Source organism: Uloborus diversus, unplaced genomic scaffold (assembly GCF_026930045.1).
Source record: "Uloborus diversus isolate 005 unplaced genomic scaffold, Udiv.v.3.1 scaffold_1402, whole genome shotgun sequence".
NCBI lineage: Eukaryota > Metazoa > Arthropoda > Arachnida > Araneae > Uloboridae > Uloborus > Uloborus diversus.
The window spans coordinates 18,210-38,772 of NW_026558102.1; the positions used below are offsets into that span (position 1 = coordinate 18,210).

At 31.0% G+C, this 20,563-nt stretch overlaps 1 protein-coding gene across 1 annotated transcript; it reads left to right on the plus strand.

Moving 5' to 3' along the window:
• The first annotated feature begins 272 nt into the window (after positions 1–272).
• LOC129232961 (stAR-related lipid transfer protein 7, mitochondrial-like) lies at positions 273–18,760 on the plus strand. Its single transcript, XM_054867049.1, is given in 8 exon segments — positions 273–787; positions 4,866–5,041; positions 6,501–6,550; positions 7,875–7,988; positions 9,970–10,014; positions 11,663–11,800; positions 16,446–16,530; positions 18,621–18,760. Coding segments are annotated over 8 exon segments (1,263 nt in total).
• The last annotated feature ends 1,803 nt before the right edge of the window (positions 18,761–20,563 follow it).

The window sequence follows — 20,563 nt, forward strand, 5'->3', positions numbered from 1 at the left end:
TTAGTATTTTTTAAAAATTGAGTAAACTTCTAGCACAAATTGTCTGTAACTGCAATGCTGTTAAATCTCCGGTCAAAATGTGAACTTTGCATGGTAGTCGTAAAAAATATGAAACATGCTTGATCGGTGAAGATTATGATAAAATCAGACTATAAACACTGCAATAATTGAAAATACTGACGAGTACAGTCATCCAGACGTTCTCTTTTGTTTCTGACTTTAATGGTACTTGTATAAAATGTGAATAGTATATATATATAGTCAGCGGAACTATGAACGGATCTTATGTTTACAACAAAATCGTTAGAAATTTCCGTAGTTGTTACCGGAGTAAAATCGAAGGTGAAATATCCGTTGAACTTCGAAGATGTTTCACGCAGGAGACATCCCGAAAAAGATCTTTTTCTTTCAAATCTGTTCTCGAATTTGATGGGAGGAAAAAGTTATGGGAAGACATCAAAGCTGAATGTAATGAAAGACTTATTTTGTTGGGTGAACTATTTACAACTCAGTGCAATTTTATAGCCTCTCAGAGAGTGAGGCGTATGTCTCAAATATGGAACTTATATTCTCATTTGTATACGGAAAACTCTTTTCGTGAAATAGTTTCACAGTTTGCAAAGAACTTTCGCTCTCAGAAACGTCCTTTCTCGTTACTGCTGGGTGCTGCCTTTTTTAGTTGGGAAAAGGAAAAAATTACAGACGAAGAAATCCAAAAGTATGTTTTTCATCCCAGATCAATTCAAAAAATTAAAATTGTTGTAGGCTGTTAATCGTGTTTTTCAATGTTACTTATCAAGGTGGAAAACTGTTAAGGGGCTGCTCATAAATGATATCACATTTTTTTGACCCATTCCCACCCTTTGTCCTACCTCACCTTACCCTTCTCCTCCTCACATACCACACTATTTTTCGCAGACATATTCTTATTTTTAAAAAAAATGTGATGTTACATGCCTTGTTATATTTCCTCACCCTTGTCACATTCTCATGACCTCCGTCCCTTCTCCCCTCAAAGCCATTTGTGAACGACCAGTGATGACTCTAGGAAGAATCATTTCACATTTTTCCTGGGGGGCATAACATGTTGGATTTTGGCAGGGTTCGCCGATATATTATTGGTCGATATATATTATGATATATATCCAATAGTTATTTTGAAAATATCATGATATTTTGATATTTTCAATATTTATTTTTCGAAGTATGACATTTGATATATAAAAATTAAATGTATTAATCATATTAATGGTATTTTATTATTAAAAATAATCAAAAGTAATGTATATATATATATATATATATATATATATATATATATATATATATATATATCATATTAATGTATCATTAATATAATGTAAATAATGTAATATTCCTTATTTATTTTCTAGGCATAAAATTATTAATAATGTAACAATTTTAATTGGTCTGAAAAAAAATGCTTAATGGATGTGAACTGACTAATTAATTGTCTAAATTGACTCTAAAATATTTAATTTGTAAAAACAGTTAACCAAAGAAAAATGAGTAAAACATCTAATGTTTAAATAATTCAATTAAAATGGTAGAAATGTATCAGTTGTGCCACATTTTATTTCCAATAAGATTAAATTATCACATTTTACAAATGACTATAAATATCATTTACTTAAATGCCATTCAAAGTATGTAAAACTTTACGTAAAATGTATATTTATGAATATAAGTAATGAAAAAATTGATGCATTATAATAACAACATGAGAAAATAAACAACACTTATTTGAGGAAGCAGTTACTATTTAAAGACTTAAGTTTGCACTGATTGAAAATATAGGATATATACCAAAATATCCAATATATAATATAAATATCGGATATTTTCGAAAATATCATGATATTTTTGAACCCTGGATTTTGGATTCAATATGTATTTGTTTAAAAAGCAACGAGCCATGCTCACATGTATAAAAATGCATTAATTTTTAGTACATAATAATTTCTCAAAATGTGTGTCAAGGTGGAAGAAGGATCAGTTGCTTCTCTCCTAAAATGACAGGCCTAATCTCAAAGTAAGAAATGTTTGTAAAATGTGATCTATGCTGCCTATTTTTGAGACACTTTGGGAATAGTTTTCTCTGGTTTAAAAAAAAGGAAAAAACTCTACTATAGATCAGTTGAATTTAGCATGTTACACGACAAATTGATTTTACAAATGTCTACCTCTGATTAAATACTTGATATTGTAAAAAAAAGCTAACAATATTATTTTCCAAAAATGACTTATCGACCAGGCAGTACATCCTGTCAAAAATCACTACAATCGTCACTAACTAAAATGAAGCTATTTTGAAAAGTTACCCTTTCCTATGTTAAAAAAAACCTTATGGATATCCTTAGAATAAATATAATTTTTTCATGTGCATCAATACGAAATCAGAGCTCAAAATTTATGCAAAGTCGTATTTATATTTTCAATTTTTTGTACATCAAATAATTTCGTAAATGCCGAAATCTAAGTTTCATTTATATGCTGATAAATTTCTTGTTTCTCACTTTTGTTGTAATTTGTAATTCATTTTTAAAATTGAGTAAAGTCACTGAATCACGAATTATCTTAGCTAGGCTTTTTGTTTGTTATAGTTTTAAAAAGAAATTATTTTTGTTTTTGCACCTTTTTTTTCTGCTTTAGTAGTTTAGTTTTAATTGTAGCTTATTTATTATTCATTCATCATCTTTTGTTTTTACCTTTTTTTCTAAAGATATTTTATTTTTTATGCATCAATTATATTGTTTTAATTTTAATTAGTTTTAGCATGATGGATTTATGTCTGTTGGATGAAATGCATACTAGTCAAGGTGGTTCAACCCTGTAAGTTTTTATTTATTTTTCTATCACTTGATCGTAAAGAGCCTCCTGTCAGGAAGTTGTTTATTACTCTGTCACTTTTAAATTTAAATTTGAAAAATGCCCATTGGAGGGTCTACTTTTGAGCAACTCTTTTGAATTTATAAATAAAAAATGGATCATACTAAATTTTGGAAAAATTACAAAATAATGTTCAAACGCATCACTAGGCCCAGAGCCTGTTGCTGGTTTGCCACATCTGTATTTATATATTACCATATTAGTAATTCATATTTGAAGAATGATAAACTTTTAACACTATAAGTTATGGTGAACTTAATTCTTTTAACTCCACTTTATCTTATAATTCCATATTTTTTCGAGCAAGTTTAACCCTTTATTTTGTGACACTGCTTCTCAGTCCACAATAGTCTCATGGTACTGTATTAGTTTAAGGCACTTTAAAAAGTAGTTGAACTTTGAAACAGTATTAGAAATAAGAATTCAAGTTAAGGTGTCATGATGACACCCAGGATAAGTTTCTAGGTGTAATGAACACTTTAGGTATCATTTTTAATGAATAGAAAGTATTCATGTGACATTATAAAAATACAAATTCAAAAGTGGCGACCAGCAACAGGCTCTGGGCCCAGCTAGGCTGGTCCTAGTCAATTTACAATCACCAGTGAAGATCAATGGCCCTCTTAAAACTATCTACTCCCTTGCTCATTACTACCTCTTCCGGTAAGCTGTTCCAAGGTTCCACTACCCTGCTAAAATAATAATTTTTCCTAATATCCATGTTAGCCTGAGATTTGAATAGCTTAATGACCCCTTGTCCTGTTTTCAGTGCTAAACTTTAGCACCGTTAACATCTTTCATTTTAGCAAATTTAAACAACTGAATCATGTCCCTTCAGTCTCTTCTTTGCTCAAGACTACATTTTTAGTATTCAAATTCATTTCATTACATAGGCGCCAGGATAAGTTTCCAGGTGTAATGAGCACTTTAGGTGGCATTTTTAATAAATAAAAATGTTACATTACAGAAATTCATGTTACATTACAGAAAAAAAGCTTTATTAAATGAAAATGCTACAGGTTGCACAGTTTTTTTTTTTTTTTGGAATTTTAAAAATCTAAAATATACACTAGAAAAAGATTTGCAAAGACAAAATTGCTCGTATTTAAAAATTGGTTTTTCATTTTGATATTTTTTCTTCTCTTCAATTGCAGTCTCATTCACAGTATGCCAGCATAGGCAGCTAGTGCACCAAAAAAGTGGGGGGTCAAAAAAAAAAGTGGTTTTTGAGGGGGTGGTCCCTGAAGCTGTTTTTTTTTAGAATTGGGTTGCTTTTAACATTTATGATTCTATGACCTCCAAAAAATGGAATATTTCCTCACAAATAGGGACGACTGGCCCCCGTAGACTTTCCCCATCCAATTCAAAGTTCTACTTTTATGAAATGAGAAAAGTTCATTTAGTTGGAATTTTTAGTTGTTACTTTGGTGGAAAAAATCAATCCACCCTGTAAAAAAACATTTTTCAATAGATTATTAATTTTTAACTCTAAAAGGGAGGGGGCACGGCCCTTTACTTTTGAAAGTGAGGGGGGATTATTTGCCTCTGTACGAGCCGCTTATGGGTGTCAGGAAAAAAAAACTTAAATGTGATTAAAAATTTTAGACATCAAATTTAGCTCCTAGGTTTTTAAATCTAGATATCTTTGCAAAAGGACCAGGGAAAGGCCTCCAAAGCTCCGCTCCTCCTTCCAACGTCATCAAAGCTTGTCTAAAATTAACTTTTTGAAACTTCAATTTCAAAAAGTTTCAAGGAGGGAGTTTATCTTTTTAGGACTTGAATTCCAAAACAGCACAGAATCCTTCAAGGGAGTGGCGATTGCCCACATTGGCCCTCCCTTTTATCCGCCCTTGAAATAAACCTTTTGTTTTTTGTTACTTTTCAAAATAAATGCATCATACTTGTGTGTATCATGTGCTGTCCATTTTTGTGATGTGGCTTCATATTCTATATAGCTGCATTTATGAATTGGACAGATACCGGAGCAGCGATGACCACCCCACCAAGCCCATCAGCGGCCAGAATCTCGTCAACAAACTGGTCAACGAGGGCTGGGAAGCGGTCATACAGAAGGAGTGTGTCCAAGTCTGGAGAAAAGCTTTCCCAAACTCCTATCTTTATGAATATAAAAGTAAGTAAAAATCCAAATGTTCAAACTTGTCTAAATGAGCCATTTTTATTGAAATGGAGTTCAACAAACCACATGATCATATAAGCCTTCAGTTCAAATAACTTTAACTAAAACATTGAATTAATAGAAACATATGTCATATTTGCAAAACAAAATCTCTTCATTGAGAGCAAAAGCCACCTTTCACTTTAGCGTCAAATTTAATCAGTCTTTTTCTCAGTACATTTCACCAAAAGTAAGTTGCATTGTGATCCATCATGTTACTGCCTCCAAAATAATAAACATTTGCAAGAAAAAAGAAAAACTCGGTAGCTACTACATTGTTCTGATACTGTGTTAAGTGTGATGTGATGCTCAAGAATCTATTAATTAAAATACTTCGTACCAAGTTCTATTTCAAAGTTTTAGTGAGAACCTATATAGAATACTTATTATTTGCACAAATTATGCATGTGTAGAAGGAAATAACCAACATTTTGTAGCACAAATATACAGATTACTGCATACACCTGTTTCAGGGTTTCAAGGAACCATTTTTTCAATGTAAAATTGTGAGCTTTTGGATGTACAAACATCCAGTAAAAGAAATACATGTTTGTCTGAGTATCACATGTACATGTGAGCCGAGACCTTTCATAAATTTAACAACACCAAAACACATTAAGCACAAAACACTAAATTATAAAAGCACAAAAATAAACCCGGTTAGTAGAAATCCCCCTTTGTTATATTGTTTTTACCGACTTTAATAATTGAGTAACATTTTTAAGATAAATCTGTTTTTATGTTAATATTCTTCTGTTTACAAATTTAATCATATTTTCATAAAAATACTAGTTAAAAATTCTGGAAAAAAAATTGCGACATCATCTGGATAGAATATTGCCTCCCAGTAACAGAAACTATGACATGTATTGCAGAGTCTTGTGAATGTCCACTGACTATTTCTTAGTTAGATGAAGGGAAAAAAAAGACCTACAAATATTTAAGTAAAAAAAATCTTCAAATTTTAGTTAATAATAGAGAATTGTTCCATATTTTCTGGGACACAGGTTGAATGTGCATATATTAACATCTTATTTTAAAGCATTTCTTGATGCTGATTTAGATTTTAATATTAGTTTAGTATTGGTTTGTCACACGGACTATTTTTTATTCTTAATCAGCATCACATAGAGCTAATAACAATGTCTTCTGCTTGGTGTGCATACAACAGATATGTAAATGTACAAAGTAGCAGAATTGTTTTAAATAGTCTCTCTGTGACATAGATTAAAAATTTAAAAATAGTTTTCTTAATAAACTGACAATAGACTAAATCTTAATATCTTAACTGGCCCCGAGAAATGTTTAAGAAGAAAATGTCGCAATACAAGTACATAATACTTGTAGGTAGATGCTTTTGTTTCTCAGTTTGTAATGTGATCACCATAGAGATATTTTCTCTTTTTTTTTTCAGTCATGGGAACATTTTATGATGTGCCTGCTAGAACCTTTTTTTCTGTACAGGTAAGTAATTTTTCATTTTTTTCCTTTAAAATTTTGTTAATTACTAAGTTTCACTGTAATTGCATTTTTCTGCTTATCTTCATTTAGATGTTTTTCATTTTTACACGTATTTAAAGTTTGGTTTCTCTTACAAAGTTTTCTTTCGATCATTATGTTAGCCATTAGCTTCTATGTGGGTTCTAATTTAATGCATAATAGTAAAATATAATCGAGTGAATTTGATTTCACCCTCAGCTTCTAAACATATTATTAAAAAGGAACAGATTACTGTGAAAACTGCAAACTATACAGGTGTTTTGGAGTTACAAGTTTCTTCAGTCAAAGCAATAGATATGACTAAATTTTACCTACCTATACTCATTCGCGGTTGAATATTGTGGTTTAGCAAATTAAATATTGAGGCTATTTGTTATTAGTCTATGACCTAAAAACTTATGCTTTGGGCTTAGTATTAAGTAAAACTGACAAGGGTTTTAGTTAGGAAACTAAACATTTTTTACTTTCTTTTACAAAAAAGGAAGTATTATATCGCAAAAAAAATTTCACTCAAAAATCGACCTTAATTTCCGTTTTAATCACCCCCGAATGAATGTTGAGGTTTTCTTTCGGCTCGACCACACGTGGATAAGTGCCAAAGAATGTATAGACACACAAAATATCCATTTTAATGATTCCCAAATTAATTACAACGCGTTTTCTCGTGATGTCTGTATGTATGTATGTGCGTATGTATGTCACATAACTCAAGAACGGTATGTTCTAAAAAGTTGAAATATGGTACGTAGACTCCTAGTGGGATCTAGTTGTGCACCTCCCCTTTTGATTGCATTCGGGTGTTTCTAAAGGGGTCTTTTGCCCCTTTTTGAGGGGAAATCATTGTTAATTTCGATGTAAACTCAAGTGGTGTTATAATTTGGCAGACACTTGGCGATGTATCACCAGTATTTTGGTCGCCAAGTTTTGTTGCCAACTTGAAGTCAAATATTTAGAGAGTAAACTATTGAATCACACTAAAAATGCCAATAATGGGGAAATGACATTAAATTGGAGTAAAAGGAAGTCATGTGATGCACACATCAGCTCGTTTTTTTTAGCTGTATAGCCATCTGAGCTCAGCACTGAATGTTTCTGAAGCCTCAAAACAAATGTTAGCTTCTATGAACATTTTGTTATTTGCACTACCTGTTCTGAATCTTCTCTGCATTTGTAGTTTTTGCTTATAAATTTTGATTGCATTATTTTTTCACAACTGTAAATGCCTTCACAATCAAAATTATGTAAGTAAGCAAATCTAAGTTTTATTTTACTTTTTGTGTTCTTCCAGACTGACATTGAGTACAGAAAAGAGTGGGACAAACTGGTGATCAAATTGGACGTCATCGACAAAGAGAAAACGGAAGGTGGTTGTGAAGTAATGCATTGGGTGATGCATTACCCTGTAAGTTTAAAATTTGCATTTCATCTCAATAAGCATACTGTTTGACACCGACCTTGGCAACTTCTTGCATGTTTCTTTTAAAGCATTATATTCTGTGGATATCAATGTTTAATTCCTGCATTAAAGAGACCACAATACTATTCTTGTATATGAGTACATTTGCTCTATTTTTGGTGGTGATACATACAGCATAAAAACATCAATGTCATAGTTTTCAGGCAGGGCACTCTTGGCTGAAAGAATACTCCTTATGGAGTTCTACTAACAAGGCCCATTTGTTTCTTTTAGCTCACTGAAGGTTATTTTCGTGAAAACTTTATAATGCCTTTGAGCTTCTCCCTTTTGTTGAAACTAGGTGCTTAATACTTAGCAGAGGCATTGTCCAGTGGTTAAGAATTTAACTTTAAATTATGTAAATTTTTAGGTGATTTTATTAAAGATTGATTTTTTAACATTTTTTTTACTGTGCATAAATATTTAATGTTATAGATCAACAGGATGTGTACTCATTTATTGATGCAAAAAAGGAGGGAGTTATGAGGATTAAAATTTAAAAAAAAGTAAAAAGTAGGTATATATTTGTTCTTGAATGAGCTAGGAAATGGTTAGCAAAGAATAGAAAGCATTGCTTTAAATGTTTAGTTGATTTTTATGTACCAGTTATGCAAAATAATCTGAATAAGAAAAAAAAAATAGAATTTTTTATGGAGAAATTTTGGCTTGAAAAAATTCAATGAAAAATATTTCAATTCTTTATACTGGGATGCACATGAAAAAAAAAAAAGTCATAATGCATGGCTGCAGCTTTAAAATTTTCAGGGAGGTAGGAATATTTTTCTTCTTTTGGTGGGAAGGGGGGTCTCACTCTTGGGGGAGGATGTTCTGAAGTATTTGAAGAGGATGGATACTCACCTCTGCTGTATAAGCTACCTATTGTTGAGAATATAAATGCAAGAGATAGCTCTAATAACTTCTCTCCCATTGTTGGATGTTTGTTATGCATTACTGATGTCTCTTTCATAAATTTATTCATTTGTATAAAATATTTTAAATTTTAGTTACTTACTGTAAGTAATTCTGCATTGAAATGAAGACATTGTTTTAATGTAAAGGTGATGTTTTACCATATGTTTTCATTTATGAAACAATTTGTTAAATCAATCTCACACATAAGTTTTATAATGAGTTCTGAATATAATAAGAATAAAAAAGATTTTATTGAAAAAACTTAAGTTTTGATTTGATGGGTCTGATGTAGCACCATGAGTTCAATTTTTCTGACTGAAATAACTAAATAAGAATCTTTAAAGCAAAATGAATTACCCTTAAACAATTTTTCATCAAATAAGTACTTTTCAGATCCAAAAATCTATACCAAAAAATATGGTCTTTTAAGCACTGTACAAGTTCTGGTCAAATAAACAATTGTCAATTTTAATAGAAACAACCAATTATGAGAATGAATAATTTTCAAAAATAAGCATTTACCAGTCTTATTGCATATTTCAGTTATACTGAATTTATGAAATTTTTAGTTTCGATTAATGGTTTACTTTTTGTCACATCTTACTTTTTTGTTAATTTAACACAATTTTAGTTTTTTGCCTTGAAGTGCCTTTTCCCCCCATAAATAAAACTTTTTGTCATAATATCATCAAAGTTTATACCACCTGTTGAAGATAACTGAGATGATGTTGTCATAATCAAGATTAAACTTTAATATAAGAATAATAATTCATCAATTTTTATTTATTAAATGGCTAACTATTCTTAGCATTAATAAATGCATAACAGTTAAATCAATGGTAAATAATTGAACATGTGTAATCTTGTCAACACTATTTTGGTATATTAAATTTGTATTGTATAGTTTTTTTATACTGTATGAAATATATTAATTTGATGATATTAATATTATTTTGTATTTTTAAGCTACCATTCGTTATTAATTTTGCATTCAATTAATTTTTTTCCTTTCTAGTTTCCTATGTATAGTCGAGAATATGTGTATATTAGAAGAGCAGTTGTAAGTATTATTACTGTATTTCTCATTGAATAACTTTATTCAATTTATTAAACATTAACTCAAAATGAAAAAAAGTATCTTCTTTTCAGTTTTTTTCTTAAAAGCATTTGAGCTTTGAGTTTTAATGTAACTTTTATATGTGCTAAATAATGTTAACTGTTGTTACTAACACACAGAATTTTAAAAACATAAACAATTTTTAACTTACTTTTGCTAGTCTAAAAGCTGCATGTGAGCAAATTATACCTAGCTTACATATAGCTTATGCAGTTCAGATTGTTGAAAAAAAATCATGTAAAAATAATATCTGAATCAAAATTCTGATCCATTTATACATTTGTTAGTTAAAGCACACTACCCTAGAATATAGATGCATGTTTAATGACAAGATAAGCAATAAGGAATATTTATTGTTTCTCACTCTTCTTACAATGTTCATAAAAATATTTCTGAGGAGCATTTTTGAAAACTTATATTTATTTTTTAATTCCCATTGTGCTGTACAAATTTCCTTTTCTTTTTTTTAAATCCTAAGTAAAGATTATAAGTTTCAATCATATATATTTTGCAATCAAAATGAATCGCATTTTTATGACTACATAAAATATTTAAACTAACTTTCCTCAGTGTTGTTATTCATCATTGAAAGTAACCTAAAAATCATGCCTAAGTTTATTTATGAAGATTTACTTCTTATACTATGTTTACAAATGATTCATTTTATGCAGCTTTTCTAAGAAACTAATTAAAAAAGGACTTATTTAAAAAAGATTTAGAAAATAATTGTTTATACTCGCCTTTAATAAGTTTTACAGAATCGAACTTCAGGGCCTATAAGTACATGCCAGAAACTTTAACAATTTTTCAGATGAGTACCTATTTTAGTATTTGTCCAAAAGAAAAAAAAATTGGAGCAGAGAAAAATTAGATTTCTTGATAAAATTCCGTGAGATAGCATGTTATATGAGATAAGATCATACCTCTAATATGACCCCGATCTTGTATGATTAAGATATAACTTAGAGGAGGGGCAATTTCTTGCAAATTTTATCCCATGTACTTCTGGTCTTAAAATTGTTTTCACAATACATACTTTGTATTTTAGTTTAATACAGTCAGCCTTAAATCATTGTCTGTGCTGTTGTATATCAATATGTCGGTATATGAAAGTGTAGAAACATATTATTAAATCCTCAAGTAAAATTGATACTTTGATTTAAGAATTTTAAATTCTTTTGAAAAAAGTATGAGTACTATTCTGAATTTCACACTGTTTAAATTTCGTTAATTTCATCAACTCTTCATAGCTGAATTTTAAAATCACCATCTAATTTGCTTTACTCATTCATAACAATATTAATATTTATTTAATACGTATGAGTTAAAATAAAAACAAGATAAAAATTAGTCTATTTCTTCAAAATATTTTGTGTGTTATCATATTTGTTTTCCTTATTTAATTTTATAAATTAACCCCTTCAGTGTCAATGCCATATGTTGATAAATATGATGAGAAAGTAAAATTTATGAAACCTATTTTTGTTTTATCTTGTGTCACTAAATGCTCATATTCCCAGAAAGGTTTTTAAAGTAATTTTTCCCTTTCTCTTAGCAAAACTTTTAAATCTTTTTTTTAATACATTTCCAGATTAGTCCAGAAACAAACACCATGGTGCTCGTTTCAAGAGCCGTGGAGCATCCTAGTTGCCCTGTAAATAATAAATATGTTAGAGTTACTAAGTATAGTTCAAGAATGGTGATTCGCCCGCACAGGACATACGATGAGGTACGTGTTTGTTTTGAAATGTTTTAGATGTAGATCTAGTTTTCAAGTTGTTTATTTTCAGAATGCTCAAATGGATTATTTCCTTCTAAATATTAAGTGTTGTGTATTTTATTTGGTTTTAGCTGTACAGGGAAATCTCATTACAGCAAGTACGCATGCAAGAAAATATACATTTCAACAAAATAAATGGTCAATTCTGTTTTAATTGCCGTTACATTGATAGGATTCCATTACAAAAAAATTTGCATTACAGCAAACATCATTTTCAGTCCCTTCAAGTTCTTTGGAATAGGATTTTACTGTATTAATTAATCATAGTTTTATCCCAATTAACTGGGTTGATTATAAGTTTTTATATGCATATATTTTTACATAATGGACTTGGAATTATGTATTGCTGTAGTCAGCATGGGGGACATCTGGGGTGGCGGTGGATGTTGATGGTTTTACCCCTTGAAAATATTAAAATTAAAAAAATCATAAAATGTGAAGCATGGATTGTAATGCAACATGTTTAAATAATTGCTTATAGGAATATAAATCTGTGGAACAAAAATATTCGTACAGCAGTAATGTTAAATTTTCCCCCTGTAAGAAATATTTTTTTCATCCATACCCCGCTTAATTGCATACATATTCAAAGTTTCCTGAGCAAAACTTTTGTTTCAAGTCAAATTTTTTTGTCTATTTCTTGGGAAGAAATCCCAGTTCACCCCCTTGAAAGTAAAAGGTCACTTATAACAAAGCACAAAAGAGGGGCTAACAGATATTCTATGGTTGGCATCTAGCTGTAATTTATCTCAGGCTGTAAAATGCATCAGGGGTTGGGTGTTTGGAGAATTCGAAGAATTGGACCACATGCAGTGAGCTGGGATTAAAATGTTTCTTTGGTTGGCTCAGGTCCTGTCCGGCAATGTCCTCGACTTAATGCCTCAAGGAACTCGGCCGCTTTCTGTATAGAAAAGTGGTTCCCAGGGCTATTTAGTTCTTGTTCTTGGAAGAGACAGTTGTCAATGACATTGTTCGACTTGGTTTGTTGTTTGACAAGGTTGTAGCTGGAGAATATGGAAAGGCTTTTTCCGAAATCGGTTGATTGATGATTTTCTGCTCTGCTTCAGACTGATGGTGCGGTAAAAAGAATGCAAGAAGGAACGACATAAGCATATGTGTTCAGTTAAATGTTTTGAAAGACATTAAAAATAGGAAAACACAGACAGCTAATTGCGAAAGAATTTAGGATTTCTAAACTTAGGTTTCAAGAATGAACCAAAATGCTGATAAAATTAAGGAAGAATTTTTTAAGAAGAAATGAAACTAATCAAATATATATTTTTTTATGTATTCACACATGTAGTACATGTAATTTTTGTATCATTTACATAAAAACATTAAGTATTTTAATTTTTGTAAAATTCATGTATATACATATTTAAGTAATAAAGAATCATTTACCATTTATTGTAGTTATAATGAATATAATACCAGCAAAATACTTCAAAAATACGTTTCTTGTTTTCCCTGTATAATAGAATACCTTGCTTAATTGAATAAGGCATGTTGGAACATTTGATATTGGTTTAAGCAGGGCTGACTGTATACTGAAAAGCAAAATACATGTTTCAATAGAACTTTCATTCTATTGAAACATTTTTGAACCGATTTTTGGCCAATCCTGATTGGTTCATACGAGCATTGTGCAGTGGAACACACAAGGGGGATGTCGATGGGGGCTGGACTCCCCTATCACTCTCAATGTTTTTTTGATTGATTTATAATCTTATTTATACATTTACCAGATAATTGTACGTAGCAAAAATGCCCGGCGTTGCCTGGGTCTGTAATAATTATGAGAAACAATCGCTACTTTTATTCGTTCTCTGCTGTAACTGAAATAACTCAAAACACACCGCTTTGACATGATTAAAAATAGAGCTCCTTTCTAACCCATAAAAGTAAAATGGCAATAAGTATGAAGAACAAAATAGTACTCTTTTAGAAACGAAAAAGACGATACTTAAACGTATACAAATTTGCGGAATTCCCAAAATATGAAATTAAACTTCACTTGTTTAAAAAGATTTAACTTTTTTTTTTTTCGAACATAGTCTTAAACTTTCTGTATATTGCTATTGAAGTACAAATTTTTAAAAAACGTAGCTGCCTGTAATCCCTTACTGCGATTTAAAATGTTATTCAATTTGCATCAATCGTATTGGAATACCTCAAATGAGGCTCCCTCTCCCTATTTTGTAAAACTGTGTGTTACTCATTTTAATCGAAGAGATACTTCTGGTGATTATAAAATGCTGCTATCCGAAATGTTTCCAATAAATAGTAAAAATTTGGCAATTGTTTGAAAATGTGCACAAAGACAAATTAATGGAAGTTTTTGTGCTATTTATGGATTTTCTTGATTTTGTTGGCGAATAATTTTACGTGTTAACAAATTTAAGAAAGGAATATTAAAGAAATGGCGATATTTGGTTACATGGTGAAAACCGAAAAACAGTATTGGGTATTCTTAAGCTTCACAAATAGCAAGAGTTGAAAAAATTGCCGAATGCCTTAGCTATTGAAATGATTCCACAAAAAAAGTTTGGCTAGATTCCTACTAATCGATTAAATACCCAGTCAACACAAATTTAAAAAAAAAACACATTAATTGCTTCAAAGTTGCCTTAAAATGGAAAATAATCAGCCAAATCCATGTATTATTTGCCAATCTTGTGCAAAAATCTTGCTTTGTGCAAGATTTGACTTGAGAAAAGCCTTGAACGGTCACGAAAAGCGAAGATAGTCAATAATACAACAATTGTCGCTATCGACATGGAGTTGAGATGATACACTAAATACTGTATTGAGTTGAGGAAAGCCTTGGAACATGAAACTAAAAAACTCATAATTCATTTTTTATTCTACTTAGAAATTTCAAACAGGTACCATCTTCTGCAGAAAAATCAGAGCTTTTGATAGACATATAATGTAAATATGTGCAAGTATTTTTTCATCCCCATATTAGAGAATTTATACCAAAATTGTGTTATATTGCCCCCCTAAGGGGGTTTGCCCCCCCATAACGGGACGAAAACTATTCTATGTGTTATTCTGAGGCATAAGCTATATTATTGTAAAGTTTCATCAAAATCCGTTCAGTAGTTTTTGCGTGAAAGAGTAACAAACATCCATACATCCAAACTTTCGCATAATATAATAGTAGTAAAATACCACTTGACAACTAAGTCAAAATTCTTTCCTTACTTGTATTTCATGATAATACATGATTATGTGCTACACATATTCTTTCAATGCAGCTTGAATCCATTTTGATTTTAGTTGTAAAAATATTGTTTTTAAAATATATATTGTAAAAGTAAAGGATTGCAGGTGAAGTCCTTTTGGCAGGGTTGTTGCAAAAAAAAAAAGGGGGGGGGGGGGTTGGCTCCAAATGCCAATTTTCAGAAGGTCTGCATGAAAGCTTAAAATGCCATATAATATTTTTAAGTTTTTTCAATTTTCATGACTTTTCTCGTGTAACTGTTTTCAGGAGCATATTATGGGGAGCTATTAAAATATAATAAAGAAAAAAGTGGATTGGTGTTCCCAATGCAGACCTTTCTAGAACTTTGAAAACGGAGCTGTTTCATTTTTGCAACACTTCAAATGTTAAAGAAAATATTTTACGTTATTGTCTTTAGTAAGAAACATACATGAAAATGAAAAACAAAATTTTCTGGGAGCGAAAAAAGATTCTTGTTGTGCCACAAATAATTTGCATTAAATTTTTTATTAATAAAATAGAAAATACATAAATTATTGTACTTTCTGATATTTTAAATATTTCTAAATAATAATTAATTTTATTAATTAATGCTAATTTATTTATTTAATAGTATATTTATTTGTTCATTTTTTTCCAACAATCCATAAAATTAAAAGAATATGCTTGGCAATGTGTTTGGGTATGATACGAGAATGTTGCAGCAGTAGCGCTGTCTGATGTGCTGGATATAATGTTCAGGTGCGGGATATAGTGAAAGTCATTTCTGTAAACTATTAATATTCAAAGGTTAAAAATGTAGGGGAATGTGGAACAAAGTGAAATAGTTAAGATAAATTGCATTTTTCAAAATCAGCAAATGAATAAATACATCAAGTATTTAATGACTGAATAAATAAATTTAAACTTAGTGTTTTGCTCCACATGCACTTGACATTGTTCTTCTATACATTTAAATTCAAAACATCCCTAGTATTAAATATATTATTACAGCACTGAATATCAGTTGGTTTAGGTTTCAATACATATATGCAATGTTAAAAATAATAATTTTATCATTTTAGAATTAACAAAAATTGCTTGTGGTAAACCAAAAAAAAAAAAAAAATCCAGTTTTAGCATCAAATTATGAAAATGGTTTGTATTATCATGCACTTGATCTTAAAACATAACCATTTTCTGATTGAACTTATTAGATAGTTTGTGCTGTAAAGAGAATGAAATATTTTACCATTTGCGAACACACATTTCACTTTTTTCAACATTTTCCGCTCTCCATGGCACTTATTTTAGGCATTTTTGCTTTTACATGCCTGAACACTATGTATTTTTACTAATTACCACACTAATAAACACTGTATTTTACAGAATGGTTTCGATTACGTACTCACGTACTTCGACGATCCCCAGGCTGCCTTTCCGGCTCCTGCATACAACTGGATGGCCTCTTCGGGTATGAAAACGTTCCCTCTTTTCTTTTTCAAATGATCGTCATCTCAATTGATGAGCTAAGTGAAGGAACATGCTATGTGGCAAATAAATAGCTCTGAGAAAATTTGTTTTAAAGGGAGAAACCAGTTTAGACCGGTCAAAAAATCCACTTATAGAATATTAGTAAAACTATTCAAGAATATGTTGCAGAAATTTCAATGAAAATTTCCAATTAGTTCTGATGCAATGAGCTCTTAAAGTGACTGTGGAGCTTCGAAAACCTTCACAGTATTTTTTTCAAATGCGGTTTTCTCAAAACAACTTTTTTAAAAACTGGTCAGCATTCTAGCTCAAAGAATTTTTGACCAATCGTTCTGAAAATTTGTGTGAATATTCTTCAATTATATTCTATACGAACCTAATTCTTTATTCATATTATTAATAAAAATATTTTTTTAATGCTAGAAATGTGAAAAAAGTAGTAGAAAAACATGACATTGTAATGAAACACCTTAAAAACACGCAATTTTCAACTTTTTGGATCACAATTAGGTTCATATTTTAGAGAAATATGTTGTTTAGGAGAAAAAAGTTTGTAATCATTTCAGACACAATTTGTGGCTTCTGTAATGCCCACCAGCAACAAGCTCCGATGGCGACCACCCGTGGACAGTAGCTTCTAACTCCACTAATTCTGGTGGAAAAGTCTTCAAAAAATGAATAAAATATCATCCAAGTTTAAAGATATCCTGACTATTTCTTTCCTTTAAAAAAAATCACAAAAAACACTAAAATTGTGGCCTCCTGAACAACCCTTAAGGTCCTTTTCTTTTGTTTCATGCAAACTAAGCTTTTTTAGCATGATGTAGCTGTTGTAAATTTTGAATATTCCAGCTAATGCTTTCATTTGGGTGAATGGGCGCCCATATAAAGGGGTAAGTGGGGGCTTGAGCCCCCCCCCCCTTTGAAATCAGAACTTTCTTGATTTTAGTACTTTTTTCTTTGCAAAATGTAAAAACATTTCTTCTTGAGCCATTGATGAATAAGTTATTAAAAATGTCAGATTTTAATATTTCTAATCTGTACTGAAATCGGTTTCCATGGGGAAAATATCCTGCTAAACCCTGGGGAAAATGTTTGAGCCCCCCCCCCCCCCTTCTTAAAATTTTGCAGATGGGCCCCATATTTGAGTGTAAGCAATTTTTTCCCCGCTTCTGCAATTTGGACAAATCTTGCCACATTAATGGTATTAGCTTTACTCAAAGGGCTAGCAAAAGAAAAAGAAAAAAAACTTGGATATTAAAAATCTTGCCTTACTCTTCAAAATTTATTATTATGTTTTTCGGCACAACTTTTAATTCTGACTGAAGAAGCGTATTCAATTTAGTAGCCGGAAGATGAAATTACCGACATGTTTGTATCCAGCTGGTTTGAAATTTCTTGGATGGCAGGGCCCAATACAGGCTGATTTTACTGCCATTTTTTTGGTACCTTCATGAAAATCGTATTTTAAAATCCCTACTTTCGGGAAAATCAAGTAATAAAATCAGGAGCTTCAAAAAACTATTTTGATAATCAGCACAGTCACAAAAACAATATTAAAAAATCTGAAGTTTCATAAAAATTTGCATTTTAAAATAGATTTGTTTCTCTATTTAAAACAAAGTTTACTCATCAAATAAAATGCTAAGCTTATTTATATGTGAACAATTGCTTAATTAACAACTTTTTCATAAACTTTATTTTTAACCGTTTTTCGCCAAGTGCATTTCTGCAATTTTATCACTATCTTTTAGCATCTGTTTTAGGGGCCATTTCTCAGGTAATTTCCTAAATTGTACACAGTACAAAGCCTATTGAGCTGAAATGTAAACCAAAGCTCAGCACCAAATACGCTTCTCTGTTAACTCGAAACAGAGGTAAACATAGTCGACGTTGGAGCTCAACTTTTCAAAGCCTCTCTATACTTTCAGAAATAGTCTGCATCAAAGTACATTTAGCAGACTTGGCAAAGTCAGTTTTTTTGCATGTTTTCAAGACTTTTTTTTTTTTTACATATTGCACTGTCATGCCTTCTGTTATCTGAGTTGACATTATTTCTTTTCAATTTAGGTGTGCCAGACTTTGTAGAAAAACTGCATGCAGCAGCACAAAATCTCTATTGCCAAGAGAAGAAATCAAAATCTAGTCTTCAAGTGAAACCTGTCAAAGAGCCTTGTACTTCAAGTGACGTAGAATACATCTACATGTGAAGAAAGTCATTTAATGACTAGAAAAACCTGTGTTTAAATATCTTTTAGAATTTTAGATTTTATTTTGAAATTGCAAAGAAGTTTTATAGATGTTTAAGCAATGTACTTAAGTTCTTGTATTTTGTGGTGCCTCTTAACTCTCATGACGGCAAGCCCAAATACTTGTCTACCGAGTTTAACATTGAGTGGGCATGATCCTGCCGCAAAGGTCGTAACCCTCTATGTTAGATAAATTATCAGAATGAACAATCAATTCAATCAAGTGCTTAAGTGGACAATTTAGATAAAGACATGGACTTCATTTATTTTATTTATATTATATAAGATTCAGAAAGCTTACTTAGTCATGCCATGTTCATTTCAGCCATTAGTTCCAACAAAGTACCATTGTCAGAAAGATTCTTTGTAATAAAATTTTGACTTCTGCGACTTATAGCTTGCATGTAAGAATGCCGTTGTGAGATGTATCATAAGACAGTGCCATACTCCTTTCTATGACATTTTCCCCTTTCATCTTTAGATTATTTCTTAGGTTTACATTATGGATTTATCCATATAAGAATAAATAATGGAAATATATCATTTGTCAGGTTTAAATACTGTGATCATTTAATCCTTTAAGGTCTAATAATTATCAATGCAAATAACTTATAAATTATATTTTTTCATGTTTTTGAGTTATCAGAATCTCAATATTAACAAAATAAAAATTATTAAAAAAGTCATTGTTGAAAAAACACACGAATAGTTCTCACACGTTCTTTCAATTGAAAATGTTTGACACAGGTGTGATACCAGGGACTTATGGGTGTTAAATCGTCTCCAGAACCTCTTGCTATAATGCTAATGCTTGTGGCCAATTTAAGTCATATTGCCAATGCTTGTGGTATGTTAATACCTGTCAACATACATTTTGTGTTATTTTATCTGTATGTTAACATACATAAACTAGCCATACCCGCAAGGCTGTGGTCATGCTATAAAAGTATTTTTAAAAAGCTCCTTTGAGCAAATGTAAATTTCCCTTCCCACTCTAAAACAAAAAGAAAGATTCTCTTTCGCTAACTAAAATGAGCATACAAAAATTTTCCTAAACTCCAAGCATATTCCATGAAGTAATAAAAAATTGTGGTATGGTTGCTTCACTTGCCAAAGCAATTAACTCCATAAAACAAAAAGTCATGAAAAGTGATGAAGAAGATAGTGTTATCCATAGGAGTGAATGCAGGGCTGCCAAGAGCTCAACCCGAGCCCCAGGGCAAAATAATGACTTGCAGGCCTCCCTCCGACCACTAAAAAAAAAATAATGTGGACTGCCCTACTTTCGTAATGTGCCTTCAACACCCCAGCATCTGCTTCATAGTAATCTTATGTGTCATACCATGAGTCAGTGTGCAGTGGAGAAACAGAATCGTATTTGGCAGCTTTTCTTCGTAAAAAGTATTGAAAAAAAGCTGGTTTATTTTTTAAAAAAGGCTAACCACTCTAATGTTGATCAAAGATCTCGACCTCAACACTTTCCAAATTCTTGAAGCCATTCAATTTTTTTTCATACATATATGACAAGAGAGAAAAAGGGTCTACATTTTTGTTTGGGGGGGGGGATACTGTCATTACTAGTATTGTACAATCAAATTTAGAGAATTGCGTTCAGTGGGGAAAGAGAAATAACCACATGAACCTACAGTCATAAGGTGCTCCTCCCCTGGAAAATGTTCGAAATTATAGTTCTAAAATTTTTGTTTACACGAACACTGGAAATGTTAGGAGGAGCAGAGGTTCAGGGACTTAATGAAAGGTTTA